This window comes from Urocitellus parryii (assembly GCF_045843805.1).
Source record: "Urocitellus parryii isolate mUroPar1 chromosome 12 unlocalized genomic scaffold, mUroPar1.hap1 SUPER_12_unloc_1, whole genome shotgun sequence".
NCBI classification, from domain to species: domain Eukaryota; kingdom Metazoa; phylum Chordata; class Mammalia; order Rodentia; family Sciuridae; genus Urocitellus; species Urocitellus parryii.
Window position 1 is genome coordinate 404,337 of NW_027551758.1, and position 23,186 is coordinate 427,522.

A 23,186-nucleotide genomic window follows, 5' to 3' on the forward strand; every position below is an offset into this window, starting at 1 on the left:
CATTGAAACAACAGTGTTACTTCTTTAGAAATGTTGAAAAAACAGCATCAAAATGAAAGAACCAACTCTTAAGCTATGGGTATGCAGAATGAGGAGAACAGAGAAAAACCAGGGGAGAGTAAAGCCAGGGCTGGCCATTCTGCTACCCTTTCTGCAAGAAAGTATTCATTGCATAGGAAGGTGGGCATTTGATTTGCATAAGGAGATCACAAGGACAAAGAGAAACATCTGAGATCACAGGTAAAATATAGTGCATTTAAAGAATAACCTTCCTTTTGTGTATAGGTATCAGTTCAACAAATATTTACTGAGCACTTATTATAATCCAGATATTGCTGGGTCCTAGAAATAGTCAACAAGTCTAGGCTTCCCCAAGAGCTTATGTTCAAGTGTGAGAGGCAAAAGGACAAGAATACACACACATGTGCATACATACGTATATACATACATATATATACATACATCTATACATACATATATAATATATACATTAAATATGTATATATATACATTATAAATGTATATACATCTCTCTGTCTCTCTCTCTCTCCCTCCCTCTCCCTCCCTCCCTCCCCCCTTCCCTTCATTGGTGATTACCAATAGTTTTCCAAAATGGTTGTTCTAATTTTTACCCCACCTGATGATAAAGATTTCTCATTGCCACCCATCTTTAGCCCCGTTTACCCATGATTGTTTTACTTTTTAAAATCATCACTTTACAGTTGGTGATGACTGATGCCTAACTGGAAAAATAATTTGCATTTTTCCATTACTAATGAGATTACACCTTTTAATGTGTTTATTGCCTAGTTGGATTTTCTGTTCTAAGAAACACTCATTTATAACTTTTTCTCATTTTTCTATTGAGTTGCCCATCTTTGCGTTGATTTGAAGCCACTCTTTGTATTACTCTGGACACTAAGCCTTTGCTAATTTTATACGACTGTAAATATATCTCTCAGTTTACTGCATGTTTTTCCAGTACACTGAAGTTGTAAATTGTCATGTAGTTGAATTTATCCTTTATTTTCTTTATGGTTTACAAGCAGTTGTGTTTAGGAAAATAACCCACAACCTGGAGTCATAAAAATGCTCTCCATATGTTATCCTACATTTTTGAAAACTTTGCCTTTTATATTTAACTCCTTCATTCATAGGAAATTAATTCATATATAAAGTCTTGATAACATGTATTTATTTTTTGTATAATAATTACCATGGTGTGAATATATGCCATGGGTCAGTTTGTATATTCCTGTATCAATACCACATTATTGCTGACTTTATAATAAGTGTTGGTAGCTGGGAATGCTATTTCCATCACTTGTTCTCTCCCTTCTTTACACTTAAAAATTGAACTAGAAAAGAAATATAATAAAAACTCAAAAAAAGAATTTGTGGTACTTATTAACTATTTAAAATAAGTTTTTTTCAGTCAAGTTCCATGAGTGTGCGTATACACATACATATTATATTCTTGATTTTATCTATCTATCTTGATTTTATTTTATCTTTGACTGTCTATAAACCAATTTGATGAGAATTTTGATATTTATAAAAATGAAGCTTCTGATATATAAGCGTGATTTGTTAGTGTTTTATTTGTTCTTTATTAATATCATCCAATAATAGCTTACAATAATTTTCATAAAATATTGCATATCTTCTATATGTATCTTTGGATCTCTAATATATTTTTGCCATTAAAAATGTATTATTGTGTATTTTTTAACCAATTGATGGTACATGCAGAGGATTCATTTTTGTATAATGATATTGTTTCCAGCAACCATGTAAACTCCCAATGTAATTCTAATAATGTCTAAGTAGGCTTCTCTGTGTTATCATGCAGACTACCTCTTATAAGCTGGGCACCCTGATGCATATCATAATCCCAGAGACTCAGGGGCTTAGGCAGGATGATTTCAAGTTCAAGGCCATCCTCAGCACTTACTGAGACCCTGTCTCAAACTAAAAAATAAAAAGGGCTGGGGATGGAGCTCAGTGTTAGAGCACCCCTGGGTTCAACCTGCAGTGCCAACAAAAGAAGACTACCTCTTATGACGTGTATTACTTTGAAGTTTCTTTTACTTATTATTAATGCAGACACACCAAATTTCCTTTGATTTATATTTGCCTTTTATGTCTTTACTATCTTTTATTTTAAAATTATTAAAAGACATGTAGATGAATTTTTTTAATTTTTCATATGAAAATTAGAAGCAGCTTCTGTTTACTAATGACAGTTATTATGGGGTTGGTGTCATTTCTACCATTGATACCATGCCTTCTATATGTCCTTTCTTGATCTCTTTATTTCTTCTTTCTTGCCATGTTTGGATTGAATATAGATTTGTATTTCTTTTTTTATTAGTTGCTCAAGACAATGCAAAAATCTTGACATATCATACATTTGATTCAAATGGGATATGAACTCTCATTTTTTCACGTGTACAGATTGCAGGATCACATTGGTTATATAGCCACGTTTATACATACAGCAATACTAGTGTCTGTTGTTATTCTGCTGCTTGTATTTCTTATTCTAATTTTAGCCTATACTAGATGGAAAGTTATGTAATAGGAATCTTAACATGCTCTTTTTACTTAAAATCTGAAATTAGTATCTTCACTCTCTTACTATAGTAAGTATCTCCACCAAAATAATATACTTATTATTCAATGGATAATAAGTATTTTATTTTGTTTTTCTTCTGGTTTTATTAATTAGGTAGCATTGTTGATTTTCAGTCGGTGCCTTTTAAAATTGTTACCTATTCATTTGCTGTTTTCTAGTCTCACTGTTCTTTCTCACCTTTTAGAAATTACTTCTGGGAAATTTTCCTCTTCCTGAAGTATATCTTTTAAAATGTCCCTTAGTAAGTGTCTGTTGCTAATAAGATCTGGTTTTGATTCTCTGAAAAATGTCTTTATTTTGCCATCCTGATGCATGCTTTCCTTGGCTCTGTAATTCTGGATTGACAGTTATTTTCTCTCTTCCTGGGTGTAATTCCACTCTCTTAAGGCTTACATTGTTTCTGCGGAGAAATCAGCTGACAGTCATTTTTCATTTCTGCAACTTTCTTCTTGATGCCTTTTCAAATATACCTGGTCATTTTTTTTACAGTGTTCTTTCTTTTGTTGCACTTTTTTATATTCTCTATAGTTATCTATTCATGCATAATAAATTACAATAAAACTTAATGGCTTAAAACAAGTCATTTATTATGTCTCAGGGTTTCTGTTCCACAGAAATTCAGGAGGGACTCTGCTAGGCATTTCTAATTTGTGGTCTGTCCTGCAGCTGTAGTCGTATGTCAGTTGGGGCTGCACGATTGGTTTTATGGAGGGTGCACTCACACCACTGCAACTGGGTGGTCGCTGTAGGTGAAGGGCTTTCAGTCTGCCCTGCACAGTGTGTTTCCAGGTATCCTCACAGGATGGAGACTGGCTTCTCCCAAAGTGAGCAAATGGAGCGGGAGGGAGGGCAGGAGAAAGAGAGAGAATGCACTAGGCAGAGGTCATACCCTTATTCAAAAGTCACTTAGCATCATTCCTATCCCATTCAATTTATTAGAAATGAGTGACTGAAACAATTCAATCAATGGGAAGGAGACTCTACCTTTTAAAGTGGAAGGAGCAAAGGAATTTGGAGACATATTTTAGGGCCACATTCTGTGTCCTCTTATTTCTTTAAACATATTGAACACATTTTCCTTATGTTCCAATTAATCCTCTTTGGGAGTCTTAATTCTTCATGCTATTTCTGCAGTGCTGTTTCCTAGTCAGTTTTCTGCTGCTGCTGTGAACTCACCCTCCCTGGAAATTTATTTGTAGGAATTCTTCACATTCAGGTTTTAAAAAACAGTGCTCCAGAATGGATTTATACGTGCTTCTGCCAAGTGCTAGGGTTCACAGTGGTTTTCACATTGACAATCCACAATAAATTCTGGCCCCCAGACTACAGGAGGATGGGCCTTGAGCCAGGCAGTTCCAGTGCCTGCCTGTGCCTTCCAGCAGATGCAAGGCCAAGGCACAGAGCTTCCTGTGCTCTTCTGCAGGACTCCCTCTTCTCCACCAAGGCCGTGACTTTGGAGACTCTGACTTTATCTTTGTTCACCAAGGTGTTCTTGCACAGTCCTGGTCCTGTCTCCTTTTCCCAATTGGTTAAAACCAATGCTTGATATTTCTTGAGATAGATAGGAAGGCTCCCAGCCTAGGCACTACCTTCAATCTGCCTACCTCTCAGAATTTGTACTGTCTTCTATTTCTTCATTGATTCTGAGACTTTACCTCATGTTCTATACACTCACCTGTTCCTTTAACATGCATACATCCATACTTTTTTTAAAAAAAAATACACAGTTTTAAGTTTGTTTATTTGTTTTGTTTTGTTTTGGTTTTCATGACAAGGTTCTGGTTTTCAAGTTTTATTGTCTTCTATATTGCCAGACACAGAGGTACCTAGGAAACTCTTTAAAAATAATTCCCTGGTCCATCTCAGTGTTAGGAAATTTGCACATTAGCATCTCCTGAGATGGGGGCCAGGTACATATATTTTTTTTAAAGCCTCCTAAAGGATCCCAATGCCCGCTACTGCTGAGAGCTAATTATTATAATGAAGACATGGTCCAGAAGCAGTGGAAACTCAGCAGGAGAGCTTAATTCAGCCTATGAAGGCGGGGAAGGCTGGATAGAGGAGGAAATTGCATTTTACTCTTTTTAGACATTCCCTCTCATCCTCTGGCTGCTATAGTTAGCTTTATGTTATGTATGCACCTCCACTTCAGCATCACACCCCATGTTTGAAGGCCCCTGGGAGTGGCCAGAATGGTCATCTCTTCACTGTGTGTGTAGCTTGGGCCTACTTTGCAGTATGGGGCTCCCAGCATTGCTGATGCCCATCCACGCATCTACCCATCACTTGGGCTCACAAGCATCGTGGACTAGCTTCAAGAGTGCATTGTTCTCTAGTGCCATTGTGGGGTATGTGGTTGGCACGTGCCTCATAAGATATGAGGGGAATCTAGCCAGGAAGGTTCTATGACAGAGACAACTGTGAGAAGTCAGATCCCATTCTTGCATGACCCTGAACTATATCAAACCCTGTGATGTGAAAAGAACTTTATTTGACTTCACCCTTCACTTGCTCGTAAAGGACTTTCACTGAGGATGACATCCATGAGCCTCATTGAAAGGAGATGAGCTGTGACATCTGGAGTCATGTGGACCTGGTTTGATCCCAGCTCCACGGTGTCTCAGCAGCTTCTCCACAAGCAGGGGACTTCAAGTTCTCTGCAGATGTTTCCCTTTTCTATTAAATGGAAGGTTATATTTTCTATCTTCTCAGGTTTATTTAGAAGATGAAAGTGAAACAATGTGTCTTAAATGCCCTGTTCACTACACCTGGTGTCTAGTAGACACTTCTGTTTATTATCTTTGCTACGTGGTGCTTTAAAACCCCAAGGAGTGGGTCATCCGGCCCGCGTCCGGGCTCTCTCCGTGCGCTTTGGGGACTTTACCTTGGTGGGGACGCGCCCTGCGCCCGAATTCCCGCGCGGCATCTGGGTGGTGGAGATCTTGGACCTCCGTGAACCAAAACTGAGTTGGAGCTACCAGGTGCTGCCTGTGCCATGGACTCTGAGGTCAGCAATGGTTCAGACCTCAGGAATGAGTACATCACAAACTTGCTGGTGCTTGACTTCCTCCAAAGCTTCTCTGACTGTAAGTTTCACCAAGAGCTGAGAACTCTGGGCCAGGAACTACCTGTGCGAACTTACCTGGAGGGGGAACATGAAGATGAGCTGCAGACTGATGGCAACCGTGCCAGTCTCTTCATGGGAAGAATAGAGGCACATTCTGAAAGTCAAGAAGAAGTTATACAGAACATTGCCCGGCATCTTGCCCAAGTCAGGGATGAAATGGACCGTAGCATCCAGTCAGAACTGGTGAATGAACTGGTGGCACATTTTATGAATGCTGGACTGTCAGAGGAAGACAGAAGCAACTGCCTGGACGCCACCCTGAAAGCAGCAATGCAGACTTACCCTAAACATGGAGAACGAGAAGACCATGCTGATTATGACCATGCTATTGGCCAAAAAGGTGGCCAATCATACACCATCCTTACTCCATGATGTGTTTCGTGCAACAGTCAACTTTATTAACCAGAACCTATTTGCCTACGTGCAGGACTTAGTCAGAAATGAGATGGACTGAATAGATGACTGCAGAAGCACAACAGGCTAAATTTGACGTTGTGACAGCAGTGTAGCTGCCTCCAGAGAGGAGCCATGACCACGTAAATAGACATCTTAGAAAAGAGAGGCCCGGAGAAGAGCTCTTTCTCCCTGATTTCAGGATATTTTCAGCTGGTGACCCATTTAGAAATTTCTACATTGATGTATTTTGGACGAAAAAGTCAACTTGCCCACCTTTGAGTGGGTCTCATCTGCCATCTCCTACATGTGTACCTTGTGCCTTTATCTCAACAGCTTACAGGTTCCCATTTGAAAATTACATTGAAAAATAAGTTGTAAGGCAGAAGGGAAAACATACTTAGTGATTTTTGATTTTTTTTTTAATTGCTGTTTATTAAGAAGGAGAACTGCACATACCCCATACATATTTAAATTTCTGCTAAAAGCAGGGCACATTATGTTTCCAAGAGAGTGATAAATATAATCTGTGTGAAATCCCAGCCAAATGGCTCAGAGGTTCTGGACCAAGGTGCTATTCCCAGACCATGGCAAACTCTGGCCTCAACACAGATGTTTAGTTTGATTTCCTTGTGGATTTGGTTTTTGTTTGTTTGTTTTGTTTTTGTTTTTATCTGTAGATGGACACAATATCTTTATTTTTTTTATGTGGTGTGGCAATTTGAACTCAGTGCCTGACACATGCTAGGCAAGCGCTCTACTACTGAGCCACAACCCCAGCCCGATTTCCTTGAGTCAAGAGAATTATTTAAAAGGTATCATGACAATATGAGGGCCCATGTAAACCTCTGTGTCCAAAATCAAGCAGCTAAATATATTTTTCCTCTTTCCAAGAAGTCAAGGCTTTGATAACATTTGGAAGCTCATGGAATGCCAGATGTCCTATTAATAAACTTATCATAATTGTTTTCAGCCCCAACCCCCACTGAGTTCATCCAAGCATGGAATCTGCCTCAGGACAGAACAGGCCTCTAGGCATAAAAGACAAACACTGTTAGATTTATCAGTTATGCAGGTGAAGTGCTTCCCCTTCTGAGAGACAGGGTCCAAATAAATACAGGTAACTCCAACTCACTCAGGTAGAACCTTTCCTTTATGGAAGGAAAAGCTTCAGGTTAGCAGTGGTTCAGAATGGGCCTTTCACACCTGGAAGCCACGGTCTAGGTTCCAGTCTGGAAGTGTGGCGATGTGTGTTGGGCCCACATCACTTGTGCAGTAAAGTCCTATGTCTGCAAATGTAATGCTTTGGTCTGGATGTGGTGGTGCACACCTGGAATCCCAGCTCTTCTGGAGGGTGAAACAGGAGGATCAGAAGTTCAAGATCAGCCTATGCAACGTAGTGAGACCCTGTCTCAAAATAAATGAATAGGACTGGGATTGCAGCTCAGTGGTACAGCACCCCTGGCTTCAATCCCCACAACCTGGAAAAAACAACAACAAAAAAATGAACAAACAAAACAATGTGATTACTTGGGGGAGGCTTATGGACAAGAGCACAGAGGGACTAATACACAGTTTCTTCTTAACCAGAAACATTTTTTTCTGTTCCTTAAGAGTTTAAATTTGCTTTTGGAAACTACATGAGTTTGAATTCATCAGAAAAGAAAAATCTCCTATTTTGGTCAGCATTCAGCACACACCACCCTAGGGCTGGGTATGTAGTGTGACCAAAAGGTTACAAATACTCAAAGCAAACAGATACAGCCTGCAGTATGAAGGCCACCATTTGAAATAAATCTTTAAGTGATGCTATTAAAAAAAAAAAAAAAACCCAAGGAGTAAGTAGGTATGGGGCCAGGATTATCGTGATATTTTGGTTTGGTTTGGTTTGGGTTTTTTTGCCTTTAGCAAACTTGAGGTCCCCTTATCTCTACATACAAGTCAAGATTAGACTTCTATAGCCACAGGTTGAGCCTCGTCTTCCTTTTTGAATTCAGTTTCTTTTAACGATAGTGATAACTCGAAGCTCACCTATTGGACAAGCTTGTAGCGTCAGGCACCACGTCCGACCCTTTACCAATGTGACCCGTTCTCCTTATAACAAACTGCAAGTCAGTTTTATCAGCCCCATTTGAAACAGAGCAGCCCAAACTCAGAAGGCAAGGATTCTACAAGATTATACCTGTGGCCAGTGGCCAAGATGAGTCACTGAACCAGGATCATGTGTTTGGGTAAGTGGCCGCCTTTCTGAACCATGCACTTCTTTCCCACAATCGCTTCTCAGCCTGGCCTGATGCTGCCTCAGCTTAAGTGGCCTGCGACCTCCTACCTTGCCTCTACATTCTTACCTGTCCTTGAAGAGCCAAGACAAACACACCTGTCTTTTGAGGTCTTCCTCTGGCCCCGTCAGTTGCCAAGAATTATCTTTTGCAAGATGATTCATAAGTGTCTCCTGTGCTTGCTTCTCTGCAGTGTTTTCGAGGTCATTATGTCTTACTTACTTTTTATTTAGCAGGAATCATCCATTATGCTTAATAGATATCGATTAAGTATTTTTTGAGTTAATAACAATTACATGCAGAAAGGTTGTTATTAAGTTTATTTTTAAATACGTTTGTTCTTAAATCTTTAGCAATGCCAGACAAGTGCCTGCCTTCCATTAGTGAAGGAAAAAAGTTGACACACATTGGCCCTAGTGCCTAGCTCTGGTGATAGCTACAGAAGTTGTCAAATTGCAAATGTCCAGGTCAGAGAGCTACTGCACAGCCCGGTTTTGTGAGCTGCAGAATCTTATTCTCCTTGAACAGATCTCCTGTTCCCAGTCCAGGTCTTTGTCTATGCCCCCTACTGAACGTCTTCATTCACACCTGGCACATTCTTCCAAAGCTGCAGAAGGTGACCGAGTGGCATGTTGAGTTCTATTAGCTCAGAGCTGTGGTTGCCTCCACCATCAAGCTCTTTAAAACGATTCATCATGAGGAGACTTACACTTAAGATACTGGGTCACCATCAGTCAAAACTTGCATAAGTGAAATGGAATTAGACTCTCTTGGGAGCTAAAAGGTTGCATTTCTAACAGGTTCTGCCATTTCTGTGATGTCTTTCATCCAGTGACACTTCAAGAGAAAGTTAATTGAAATGGAAAAGATCAAGCACAAAGGCAAAAAGCGAAAAGGGCTTTATAAGATGCTTAGGATTGTTCCACACTTTGACGAGGCATGGATGTGGAAGCCACAGGCATACCAAAAACTTTGTTTCAAAACTATTAAGATGATGATATGGATGATGATATGTCCAAAGTCGGCCTGTCTCTACGAAAAATTCAGTGCACCCCAAATAGGCAGTATTGATTCATCAAATAAGGTAGGACAGAGTCCTGTGTCTGTGGGAAACTTGGGGTCCCCAGGGGACTGGTGATCATGTTGAGGTCTTAAGCAGCTTTGAAATAATTGACTGTGGGATCCTGGAGTCAGAATTCAAAAGTGCTTTTGGAATCATTTCATAGGAATGTCTTGTTTCCCTAAAGTGCAGATTCAGGACTCCAAACAACTGGGCCTGGCCCAGAGTACAGGTTTCTCATTGCTTGTTTCTGTTCCTGTCCTGGAGATGGGCATCTCTCCTCCTTTTGAAGACTCTGAAATGCTCTTCTGTCATTTTCCACCTCGTGTCCCTACTGGCTACCTCTTCACTCTCAAGTGGCCTTGAGGCCTGAATCAGGAATAGCCGTCATCCCAGGGGGACGTCCTCTGCCACTCACTGCTAGACTGGTGACCATTTCCAGATGGGGTCCGTGGCCACAGCGCTTGTGTGTGGCCATCTCCCCTGGACAGGTGCACCAGGGCTGCCCTCGTCCTTTCCTGGAGGCCTCAGCACTGGGCCCCTCTGTTCATCTGCCATTCTCTTCTCAGCTGGCCCTCCTCTGAGCAAGAGGTACTTGCCCTTTCTCTTGAAGTGCCACCTCAGTTTTGCTTCCCGAAGCCCTGCTTGTGTGGGGACCACTGGCCGCTGCACCCCGTCCTCTCTGCCCCTTCATCTGCTTTCTTCCCAGGATCTTCTGTGGCCACTTGTGTTTTATCCTGTATCTGTTTGTGATCTCGATCTCCACTAGAATGAAAGTGCTCATGAGACAGACACTTAGTTTTTTGAGTGTTTTTTGTCGTTTTTTACAACTCAGAGCCTGGAACAGTGCTTGGCATCTAGTTAACACTCCACAAATACCTGCTGGATGGACAGGTGTGTGGATGGATGGGCACGTGCATGGATGGGCGCATGCATGAAGGGGCGTGTGGACGGATAGATGGATGGGTGGGTAACAAGTGATGAACAAATGAATGGATGGATTTCTGTTGGAGCTCCAGCTCTGGCTCTTTGTTAAGGATATTTCTGCAGCTGAGCGGTCAATCTTTGCTTAGTGGTTCCCACAGGCCATTGTATTCCCGCTTTGGCTCCCCCTCACTGCCGCCCACCCCCATCTCTGCGACTTTGCCGGACAGAATTGTTTTCTACCCTAAACTTGGACTCCCCATTTAGTCTCCATCAGAAAGGACATCAAACTATTAAAAGGCCAAGTGTCGTGCATTGTTATTGTTGGTTTGACGCCACTTGACTGTGGGTGACCTAAGGCCACACCAGGGGAGGACTCTTTGCTGCCGTAGGTGTGTTGCCATTGGTTTACAAAGGGAGCTTTCTCTCCAAGGAGGACAGCAGAGAGCAGGCTTGTAGAGAGTGTGGTCAGCGGGCTCCCTCTGGACGGGCCTTGCTACAGAACCCAGCTCTTGACCCCAGTGGTTAGTGTATTGGAGTGCTTGCCTGTGGACCTTTGGGTCCTGAAGGAAGCCAGGTCTAGATACACACCCATTCTAGCTCTTCATTTCTAGAGATTACTGATTCTTTTTCTAGGTGTGATATTTTAACCATATAAAGACCCTCTGTACACAGTGTCCTGAGTCAGCCCTGTTAGCACACCTGTGTTAGAACACACCATTCAACCCACCTGTGTGGTGGTGTGCACTGTGGCCCTTGGGAAGCACGCTGTTCCTGGGGAGAAGGATAGCCTGTCTGTGGTCATGTCTCCCAGGGTCCCTCCTAGAGCCTAGTACTGGAGCTTTCCATGAACAGTGAGGCCCAGCTTTTCTCCACACCTTGGCTAACCTCTTGATGAGATGAATACATGTGCAGTAAAAGCAATTAAGTATCTACTACTTAAAGACCCAGAAATGCTGGCTAATAATATTACTCCATCAGAATTCAACAATATTTGACAATTTACATCTCATTTTGCTCTCAATATATTAGACATAGGGTGAATCTTATTATTAATCATTATAAAGAAATAAAAACTAAGTTTAAACATCAAGCAGTTGGGTGCAGGTTGCAGTTAGTAATTGGAAAAGCCAGAATTTAAAATACTGGCCTCATAATCCTGCAAATAAGGACCTTCTCTGCAACCCCAATAGGAAAAATGCAAAGTTTGCTCTCCTTGACCATTGCTGGTAAGGCAGAGGAGTGCCTGCGAGTAGAGTTCTGGAAGATGCCAACACATTGTGTTTTTAAAAAAGAGAGATCCAAAAAGCACAGATAGAGGTGTACTGGACAGAGTCCAGCTTCGCTTCCCTGACGGAGGCCGCGCTCTGAGGTGATGGCAGCCACGCGCTCTGGGACTCAGTGTGATAAAAGCAGCCTTGGAAGGAAGCCCAGCAGCTCGGCATTCCTTTTTTAGTTTTTCCCATTTCCAAAAACCAACGATCACAGGAGGAAGAAGAGAAAAATCGTTATTTGAGATTGAGCAGGCGTTTTTAAGCCACAAATTAAGTTTCAGGCCCACCCAGGGAAGTCTTGAGGGTAGGGTGGGAGCCTTGTTCTTGGATCTTGGCAGATGCTCATTATCTGGACCTATGTTGGATGGCAGACTCCTCTCTGAGTCTCAGGGCTTCCTTTGCTGTTCTCCTGAGGTGCCCTGGGGCGGGATGTGCTCTCCTCTCAGTGCCCTGGGATTACTGCTTCAGGAAATTAAACTCTCTGCTCCCCAGTGGGTAACGAGAACTTTCCAAAGGGTCTTTTCTGCAGCCCCAAGTGGGATTAAAGGGCGGAACAGGGGGGTGGTCAAATGTGCCCTTCTCCTCATCGTGCCTATGTCCCTGGACCCCTCCCCATATTGGCACCACTGTAGCCCTTTCCCAGGAGAGAGAAACATTTCCATTTCAGATGATTTCTAACCCTGAATGGATGGAGACTTCTACAGCACAGTGCTGGGACTACAAGACTCCGCTCCAGGCCTCCTAGCCCCTTGGCCTTGACCAGAGATTTTACTTCTCCAGACCTCAGCTTCTTTTCTGGAGGTTAGAAATCAGGGCAGTGCCTGCCTCCTGGGGGCCCTCGAGGCATTTCTGAGATGGTTCATGGACAGCGCCTATTCCAAGGCCTGGGCCAGGGACTCAAAGAGAGCCACCTGCCCTGGGAAGCCCGGTCCCCTCCAGGGAAGCCGTCCACACGTACAAGAACACCTGTGAGATTGTCCAGCAGGAGGGGACACTGAGAAACTCATCATGGGCATAGGATTAAGAAAACTCACAGTGAGTTTGGAAGGGAGCATTGAGGTCACCATGTTCCTGTCTGCTCTGTGGACAGTCCCCGCCTCCTTCTGCAGTACCTGACAGGTGACACCTACCCAGAAAGATCCCCAAGCCGGAATGCATCAGACTCCATGAGGCTATTGTTAAAGATGAAACTGCCAGGCTACTCAGATAGTCTCTGCTTCAGTGAGATTTGAGGTGAGACCTGGAAGATGGCATCCAGGCTCTGGGAGAAGCTCTCTGGAGAATCGGTCCAGAAGGACAGAGACTGGGTCTGTCTTCATCACTACTGTGTCCCTGGTGGTTGGCACAGAGCCTCATGCAGAGAAGGGACTCAGCATGTCCTGCTGGATGAGGGCAGAATCCTGCAGCCTCTTCTAGAATCATCCAGTGTTTGGAAGCTTCTCCTCAGAAAGGCAGCTCCTGTGTGTTCTGGTGACCTCTCCGGGCTCTGTCTGGCCTGCTCATCGTAAGCAAAATCTAATCTTCTTTTCATCTTCACTCACTCAGCCTCTCTGAGGGACACGGAATCTAATTCCTCTCAGAGGGATTAGGTCTCATTCACCGACGTCAGCAAGGGGGGATGCTTTTTCTCCATGGAAAATCAGGGCTGGCAGAGGTCTAAGGTGGGGTGGGGTTGCTTCCTTACCAATGGAAACCCAGGCTCCCTCCCGGGGACATGCTGTATAAACCAGGGTACATGAACCTAGTTGAGAGTCCCACTGCAGCCTGTGACACAGTAGCCATCAGCCTCTCACACATGAGGGAAGTGGAGAACTCCAAGCTGGCTCAGAAGTTCCTGTGCTGTGCATGACCACTGGACTTTGAACCAGGCAAGAATTAGCGCTAATATTCAAAGAAAGAAGCGGCCGCCACATTTGAGAAGCAGAGACGAAAGGAAGCCTGAGCTCAAAGTCAGAGTCAGAGTCCTCGTAGTTCCATGGACCCCGGGTCCCTAAACCCCTCCCTGCCCTCATCGGCTGCATCTGTGGAAGTAGAAGTTTCCAGAGTCATGACTAAAACCTTCGAAACTCCTCTAGGTGTCTGTTACCCCAGAGTGCATTGAGCTGCAGCTGAATTGTCCAAGTAGGAGCTGTGAGACAGGCGAGTTCAGAAATGGTCCCTTTCAATCTATTCAGGGTTGTTTAAATGCCCTTTTGTGTGCATCTTCTCAGGAGATGTTTTATTATTCTGCACCGACTAGCCAGGGCACCTGGGGCTGTGTAGCAGCTCTTTCAGGATGTTTAGTAAATGGCGATATGATACTCTATGTTTTTCTTATTATAGACATCCCTCACTCAGACACGCACTGAATGGTGTGTTTAAAGGCTTTTCTAGTTGAAAATAGCTTATTAGAATAAATATGAGGTTGGGAGGGCATTGGTGGGTCTCTGTGAGACTCAGGACAGCTTGTGGTTTTAATATTTTAATATTCGCTTGGTTTTATTAGCACAGTTGTTTTGATAGGCAGCCTTTCTCTATACCCAGGAACTTTCCTGGGGGTGGAACAAAGGAGACAGCTCTTTAGGCGTCCTACAGATGAGGCAGGAGCTGCCTATCTCTGGCGTAGTACTGGACAGGGCAGCTGACACACCACCACTTCCCTTCCATTGAGATAGAGCCCACCAGTTACTGATGGGCTGGGCGGTGGGTTGGGCAAAAGATTCACCTTTCCTTCATTCATTCATCCACGCTATACTGGACTCCAGGAGCATTTAAGCACTTTTTGGTGCAGGCGGGGAGGGGGGGTACTGGGGATTGAACTTGGGGGCACTTTACCACTGAGCCACATCCCCAACCCTGTTTTATATTTTATTTAGAGACAGGGTCTCACTGAGTTGCTTAGAACTTCCTGCCTCAACCTCCTGAGCTGCTGAGATTACAAGCACATTTAAGCATTTTAATCAAGAAGGCAAACCATCCAGTATATACTTTCAAAATATTTCTGTGGCTCAGTAAGCAGAATGGAATGGTGAAGAGCTACCCAGAGGGGAAGGTGACTGGGGACATCTGCTAAGGGACCCCAGAAAGGGAGAGAAAAAGGACATGGCTGAGCAGGGGAGGGGATGAATTCCAGAAATACTCATAGGTAAAATCCGAGGATCTGGTTGTAGGTGGGTGTGAAGAATGGGAAGAGAGTGGTGTCAATATGGATTCAAAGTCTTTGGGCTCCACAGGCAAGTCAGACCTCGGTGCGCCATTCAGCAGGCCAGGCAGGGCTCAGAGAGCCGAAGAGGACATGATTCTGAATTTGGTCCTGCTTAGGTCAAATTGAAAATCACTGTGAAACGGCCAAAAGGAAACAGTGAGCCCACAGAAGCCTTTAAGAACAAGAGGGTAGGAAACGAAGCCTGGGCTTGGGGTGCAGATTGGCGATTACCTTCCAGTTGGTGCTCTCTGAATGAAGCCACTGGAGCAGATTCCGCCGTCCATGGATGAAATGTAGAGCAAGAAGGAAGGGAACCAAGCTCTGGAGTCCGTGTTCACCGGGAGGAAGGGGACGTAGAGAGGGGAGCCCCAGGAAGGAGGCCGGCAGGAATGTTCCCAGGGACATTGGCATCACAGAAGCTAAAGACTCAGAAAGGCAGAGTGGAGTATGGACAGGGGACAGCAGGGCAGGGAAGGGGACAGTGAGGCTGAAGTTTGCATAGTCCAGTTTACACGGCTAACCTTAGCTCCTGAATAGGAAAACGTAGACAGTGTGAACAGTGACAATCCAAAGAGGAAAAGAAGGTCTTGAGCATCTACCATGAGCCAGGTGCTCTGCATGTATTATCCTATTTGATCTGCATATTCATTTCAGAGGTGAGGAGAGGTTTGATTCTTAGCCTTTTGTAAAGAAACTCAGAGTTAGAGTGGTTGTCTCCTAGTCACAGACCTGGGGCTGCAGCCTGTCCTGCCTGAGTTTAAACCCCATCCTTCGGTTCCTGCCTTCTCCCACCCAATGAACCAGCTCCGCCTGACCTTCCCACACCAGTTGCTCCAGGTGGGAGCAGCATCCTCTGCCTCCTGAACAGCAGGAGCCCTGCCTTGAGCCAAAACCTGCAGAAGGAAGGAGAGAGGGGAGTTCCCGGCCTGCAGCCATCCGTCTGCCGGCTGGTGACACCGACACCAGGGCCCCGCAGAATACCGGGCTTGTTCTCCTGTCTGGCTGTTAGTGGTGATGTATGAATAAGCAGCGGAGACGGCTTCATTTTCATAAGTTAACTTGTGCCGAGAGTAAGGGAGACAGAGAGCAGCGCAGTCAATCATAACCACAGGGCCAGCTCGGGAAACAATGACAAAGCCTTTTCTGTTAGTCACGGTGTTTTATTGTAATGACTCCTAAGGAGACGAGGTGGGAGGTGCACAATGCTGAGCCGGTCCTCGCACGGTGGCACCCAGGGCATCTCCCCAGGAATCCCCGAGGTTTCCTTCCTAACGGGATGGCAGGCTGAGGATGTGCAAGATCAAGGTTGAGCCTTTGGACTCGGGTCTCTGGAGATCAGGATTTGGATGCCACCAGGCCCATGAGCTTGGATGGCTGTCTCATCTGTACTGTGACAAGGGAGCAGAGGGGACCTCGATGCTGGATGTCTGCTGCACGGCACCCTTACCAGAAAAGCTGTGGGGAAGTTGGGAGCTTGGAGGTCTGCACGGGAGGGTGAGGAGTCATACGTGGAACCGAGCGGAGGACTAGGGAATTCTGAGGGTCATGGTAACTGCAAGTGAACACGACTCCAGCCTCCAGGCATTCATTGGTAGTGGTTTGAAAAAGCAAAGAACACAGCTTCATTTTCACAAATTAACTTGTGCCTGGAGAAAAAACAACTGCAACTAATTCCGGCCATATGTACCCTTATCAACTCCACTTTACAAACGAATGAAGAAACAGACAGAGACAGGTTAAATAGCATACCCAGAGACATGCAGCTAGTAAGCGGAGGAGCCAGGATTCAAACCTGGTAGTCTGAACATGACATTCATTTTCTTCACTATTTTGTTGTGTTCAAGAAGTATAGCACTGGAGACCACCCCCCTCCTGAATATTGCTGGTTTATAGGCTGGATTTAGACACCACTTGAGTTTATCTTGTGCCAGTGACGCACAGGTGAACCTGACCTTTGAGGAAGGCAGACAGAGCTTCCAGACCTCTCCATCAGTTATTCCCAAACTTTGACACTCATCTAAATTACCCATGGGTTTGGGTTTTTAGTGCCAATTACTAACTAGTCTCAGGATCAGAATTCATGTTCATGAGTGTTGGGGTCTATAGGAATGAATATAGGGCGCTAAACCCACGCTCACATATACAGATACCGCCCAACTTAGAGGAGCAAGAGCAAAATGTCACCATATTTATTGAAATATGGTGAAACTGGAAGACTCGGCCATGCATCCACAATGGATCCTCCTAAACCCAGAGCCCAGAGTTGCACTTCCCCCAACCCCTCCTGGGACATGCCGAGCATGCTGAGGTCCTCACAGGAGGAAACCTGCCCTATAAACCCACATGATGGAAGAGCAGATTGATGGCAAGCTCTCTGCAACTCTCCAGCTCCCAGAAGAAGGGATGGAAGAGGAAGCGAAGCTGTATAACTTTTCTGAAGTTCACCAGTCAGGCAGCCTCATCCGCACCAATGGGGAGAGAAGGGTTCAGCAGCAGAGGCCAGGAAATCCCCCCTCCAGAAACTAGAGAATCCAAGGAAGCAACCTCCTGATAACTACTAACCTCTAGGTTGTGGCCCTGACTGGTTCTGAACAGAGCCTCCGTTCTTTCTGAAGCACGTGGCCTCCAAACCACACTTGGAGAAACAAAGCTTTGCCATGGCCTAATTGGGCTGGGTGACCGCCAAAGAAAGCTGCATGGCTAGGGGCTCGCTGGCTTTCAGAAGCTGGCCGGTTAGCTTGGACAATGATATTTATAAATAGCGACCAGTTATGTCTGCTTAATGTGTTCCACCCAGTACCGTAAGCACTCAACACATTGGAACAGACATAAGTTATACAGCAGGCAGAGAGAGGTTAGGGGGTTTCCTCAAGGCTGCACAGCAAGCAAAATGTCAGAGCGAGAATGGGAAACAAAGTCTGACCCCGGACTCTGCACCCCTGGCCCCCAGCCGGGCTGCTCCTCGGGTCCTCTGTCCACAGATACCTCTGCCTGGGGGAGGCACTGAGCGGATCACTCAGGGAATCCATTAACCCACACACAGAACTCCACACTGTTGAGACTAAGGAAAATTGCTTCTCCTCATTCCTGTTTTAATAATTGATATAGCAGCAAATGCATCCATTTAAAAGAGCAAAATGAAATCTTAGTGGCAGTTGATTGTTTTGTTTTTCCTCAACCGATGGATATTAAAATTATAACCATTGTGTTACTAAATAAGGATTTTTTTAATGTGAAAAGATTATGGGCTGCCATGAAGGCAGCCCAGGTACAGATGGAGAGCTTTGAATCTTCATCTTGGCAATGCCGGGACTTCAGGGTGTCCCTGCAGATTCTTCCTTCTCTGGAGGGTGAGACCTGGAATTCAAGCCTCAGCCGAGCAGCCGATGGAAGTGCTGTGCTTCACACTGCTGCCTTGTCTTTGCAGTTTTCAACATGGGGAGGCAGAGGCTTGAGCTCACAGAATGGACAATGTGTTGAGGTTGGGGGCACGGGGAGGCTGAACTGCTGAAGACAACACACCCCAACATTAGCCTCATCCCGGTTGAGAGGGGTTTTCCCACCCGAATGAGTAGCTACTTAGTGATTCTACTAATGTCTTAGTAGCAGACAGAGGCTAAACACCTACTGTGTGTCAGATACTCTGCAATCCTTGCCTTGTAGACCAGTGCAGGAGATGGATATTTAACAAATAGGGTGTCACTGGGCCTCAATACTGCCCACTTGGTCCTTTAAAGGGCCTGAGTCACCTGAAGATAAAAATACCCACAGGAAGTACTGGGTAGAGATGTCTGTCACCTCATGTGGTCAAAGATAAAGGAACTTGGTTGTTCGTGGGGCATCAAAGCTAGAGACAAGCCACAGAAGAACTGTGGGCAGGGTTTGGCAGGGGCAAGGACAGTTCCTGCCCAGGGCCAGCTAAATAAGCAAGAGAGAGGTGACTACACAAGCTAGAAAAAACATATTTTCCTTTTGGCAGGAATGAAGTGTGGCTAGTGGAGGATTTGAGGAAGAAGATTGAGACTCCAAATCAATGTGGGGGGGTGCAACAATACAGAATTTGGATTCTGATATCTGAAGATGTCCTTAGCTGGGATTCAGTTGGCCACCCTTAATTCAGTGAAAGCTCATTCCCTTTCTTCAGTTCTTCATGTATGACACATTTTAACATGCCAGAAGAACAGGTAATACCAACCGGGGCCCCTAAAACCATTGTGATACCAACCTGGGCTCCTTAGCCATCGAGAGTCATCTCTCCCAAGCACCCCTTTGTGATCCACAGTTACTAAGTGAGGTCTGCAGCTGGTCATCGCGGACACTGCCCCTGAGCTAAGGACACCAGGCTTTCCTTCTAGGTCTATCTAACCGTTTTGCACACACATCCCAAACCTAGTTAGTTCATGTGGAATTGATTGGTGCTTGCCCTCCCTGAATTGGGGATGCATTTTTCTGAGGGATTCTACAAGTTTTGGATATGATCAGGCACAATGACAAAGTGGGCGGGCGGCAGTATTTTTCCCATGCCTCTAGTTTATGTATTTGTGCTAAGGTGATGATTTAGATAGGAGCCCAATAAATTGTTCAAATAAATTACACCAAACCCACACACCGTCATCTCAGGGAGGTGTCATCCTACCAAGGAGGCCCTATATCACCCAGCATGGTATTCCACAAGGACCCCTGTGTTTTCTGAACATGCAGCAGGCTTTCCTTGGGTCAGAGAGTTCTTTGTTATTTCTCAGATTGGCCAGCATCCTAAGAAATTGCCCTTCGGAAGACTTCAGCCAGTTGTGGAAGACAGTGATGATTCAATGTGCAACTTTTAGCAAGTTCCTTAAACTCTTTGTTTCAGTTTCCCTTTCTATAAAACATCAATGCATGATGCCTACCTCAAACTTTTGTCACAGAGGTAAGCAATAATGCACTCAGTCAAGAAGACCTGCAGTCAGGTAATATGTAATTAATTATACCCAAGCTCCTGCAGGAATTGTGAAATCCACTCTCCCAGTCGGTCAAATGATGTTGATGACAATTCTTAGAGAATGCCATCTGCAAGTGGCAGGCCAGATTCATCTAAAGGAGGCCTATGTGGAGGGCCCAGTGACTGGCTCCCACCCACACCCCGGCATCAGCATCCTAAGAGATGCACTGCAAGCCCCACCCACCTGAGAAGCTGAGGTGCCACAGAGACAAGACCAATGTCACAGCCCAGCTCTGGGCACCCAGGTGCAATCATCCCTCTAGACTACACTCCTATGTGGATGTGATTCTTGTTGACAGAAGACATGGATTTATTTATTTGTGTTTTGTTTGTTTGTTTATTGATGGTGCTGAGTATCACTCCCAGGGCCTGTGCATGCTGAGCAGGAGCTTTGCTAGGCAGCCACAATAAATCTATTTTGGAGGAAGCAATGAGTTTGAGCACAAAACCATCGTAAGCAGCTGATCACAAGGTGGCTCTTTTCCTTGGTCTCATCTCTCCAACCAGGGATCATTCCCTCCTCTCTGATAGGAGAAAACCATCTTGGTCCATGCTCAGAAAACAGATCAATTAATACACAGTGGGAAATATTGGACTTGGAATGATTGAAGACTAGTGTGTCCCATGATTTCTGGAATGAACACGCTTCCTTATGTGAGTGAATGAATAGCCGTGGATTCGGGCTAGGTCACAGATAACCTGGGTAACCTTGCACAGAGTCCTGCACTGCTCTGGGATGCAGTCTTTCCTCCATGAAATGGGGAATAATAAATCAGGTGCCTGGTGGCAAGGATAACATGCGTTAACTCAGACTGAACAGGTAGGTCGGTATGTGGTACTTAGGAGACCGCCCCGTGAACGGAAGCTATGGTAATGATGACCTGTCACCGTTGATCCCTGTGATCAGTAGTCCTCACTGGTCCTGATGCTGTGGTCCTCCTAAGCCTTTGTATTCTCTGTTTACAGGTCAGCAGGTCCTGGGCTTGGTAGAGAACCAGAGTGACTGGTACCTTGGAAACCTGTGGAAAAATCACCGCCCGTGGCCAGCCCTTGGGAGGGGCTACAACACAGGTGAGTCTCCAGGGTGGTGTGGGCAGGGGGTCCAGAGGGACCTGTGCTGTAGGTATTCAGGATTTGTCTCATTGCTTGTGTTCACTTATGGGATAAGGAAGTAGCAGAGGTCATGTAACCTCTTAAATTTTCTTAATATTGCATTGGCTAAAGCATGTCATGTGGCCATTCCATCCTGTGAAGGGGAGGGCAGGTACCACCTACTGTGCACCTGGCCAGAGAAAAGGCAGACCTTTGGAAATCAGTACTTCTGAGCACACAGTGTGTTGTCTAAAATCAGATCCTTTATTCCACCTTCCACCACCCCAAACTTGCTTCTTCCGTTTCCCTTTTGGTTCATTCATTCCACTGTTCCATTTCCATATCATTCGCTCTTTCCTCTGTGCTTTATCTGACTGCTTGCTGGGTCCTAGGCCCCAAGCTGGCGTTAGACATACTCTGTGACCTCATGGAGTGAGTGAGCATGGAACTCCAGCAACCTGCCCCACCAGGCTCAGTGCCTGCCAGTGTCTGGCTGTGGAGGCCTCTGGGTCCTCTGCCTCTCCCTCCCATTTCCCTGCTGTGGCTCCCTGCCCGTCAAGCATGCCCATCTTTTTCATAATTAGAACTTGGAGCTCAGGGAGCAATGGGGTAAGTCAAGCCAAGATAGGAGGGACTCAACATCTGAGTCCAGCAAGTATTCGGGTTAGGGACAGGTGTCTGGGGACAGGCACAGACACCTGAAGATGCTATGCAAAGCCTATTCTGGAAGCTAAAGCCAATCTGTAGTGAGAAAAGCCAAAAAGTCAACTCTGAACCCTGATGTGCAACTCCAGAAAAGTTGAATAAAAACATGGGCTCGCAGCGGGAAAAGGACACGAGACAAGAGACCGAGTTGACAGTCCAGTAATATAGTCAGAATGGGTCAGAGCTGGAGGAGGACAAGGAGAGGCCAGGGGATGTCCTGAGCAGTCAGATGTGCAGCCATGGAGCCCTGTGTGGAGGCTGGGCAGCGTTCCTCCTGGCATGGTCACCTGAGTGTCACTTTTTGGGCATATGGAGGTCACCTTGGAAGAACTGTAACCACCCACCCTTGTCAGGAGGCTCCCCTGCTGTGTTGGGCATTAACCCTTTAGTTGCTGTATAGCTGGGAACTCTGAGGGGTCCCTGAGAGGGGCCTGGATGGGGAAAGGGACTGAAAAGAATCAGCGGCGGTAGGGAAGTGCTTCAGCTTTTCAGTAGCAGGGGAGGCTGTGCCTCTAGGGCCTCTACCAGCTGAGTGAGAGCCAGGCTCTCTGCCAGGTGCTGCATGGGCGATAATCTCATTTGATCCTCACTCTCACCCGTGAGGCAGGCTCTCTGCTTATCTCTGTTTTCTCCTAGAGGAAACCGAAGCTTCGAGTTTAAGGAGCCTGGTGTTCACTACTGACCTTCCTAGCTTGAACTTTAAGGGCTTCAGCATCAAACACTTTCTGAAAATGGAGAATCCCGGACTCTGCCCTTTAAGAGCCTGGTTGGGTCTGTTGGAGGAGCCCAGGATCCTGCCTGCAGGCGGCCTGGAGAAGCCAACCAAGGAAAAACGAGAGGGCTCTGTGTGCTCTCCACCGGGAAGGAGAAGGGCACCCGAGCTTGTTTGGGTGGGAGAAGGGATATCTCGGATAGATCCTGGTGTGTCCATTTAGCTTCTGGGCCTCCAAACACACAATAATAGGGAATGGCCCAGGGGGAGGCAGCATGGGGCCTTGGTTGTCTGTTGGAAACAACAAGCCTCTGGTCATCGATGTGGGCTTTCAGGGAAAGGAAAAAGGTAGCGCCCTGGAGAATTTATTATGAGAAACATGGTGTGTCCCTTATTTGCTGCAGAGTGTGGAGATGGGAGGCACCTGAGCCAACCCAGCTCTTACTTGACATGCCCAGGCGGTGAGTCGCTGCCCTCCTGGCTGGGACTAAAAGGGCAAAGCAGATGGAGGAAAGCCCTGTTAGGAGCCATGTGTCCATTTAAATCACGCCAGTGATACCAGGTGATCCTTGTAAAAGGATTTATGCAACACTGAGATGCACTGGCTCTCCTGATGGAGATTTGTTATTTTAAGACCAAGAATTGTGGCACACATCAGCAGATGAGTCATCCAGACATTTAGGTTCTCATGGAAATTGAGGACTCTGCCAGAGGGAACCTGCCACCCTGAATCCCAGCCATCTCGGCCATGCAAACAGGGTCTCTCCAGCAAAGGCACTGTGGTGCTTTCAGCATGATGTTGGGGGGAGTTAGAACA

At 45.5% G+C, this 23,186-nt stretch overlaps 1 protein-coding gene and 1 pseudogene across 1 annotated transcript in view; both read left to right on the plus strand.

Annotated features, from left to right (window-relative positions):
- Positions 1-23,186, plus strand: part of LOC144251258 (xylosyl- and glucuronyltransferase LARGE1-like) — a gene marked incomplete at its 3' end in the record, with an annotated part of 138,966 nt that overhangs the window by 81,047 nt on the left and 34,733 nt on the right. Inside the window, exon 2 of the mRNA XM_077794280.1 lies at positions 20,827-20,931. Within this exon, the coding sequence (XP_077650406.1) occupies positions 20,827-20,931 (105 nt within the window). The remainder of the gene's footprint in view (positions 1-20,826; positions 20,932-23,186) is intronic.
- LOC144251263 (BH3-interacting domain death agonist pseudogene) lies at positions 5,584-6,502 on the plus strand (annotated as a pseudogene).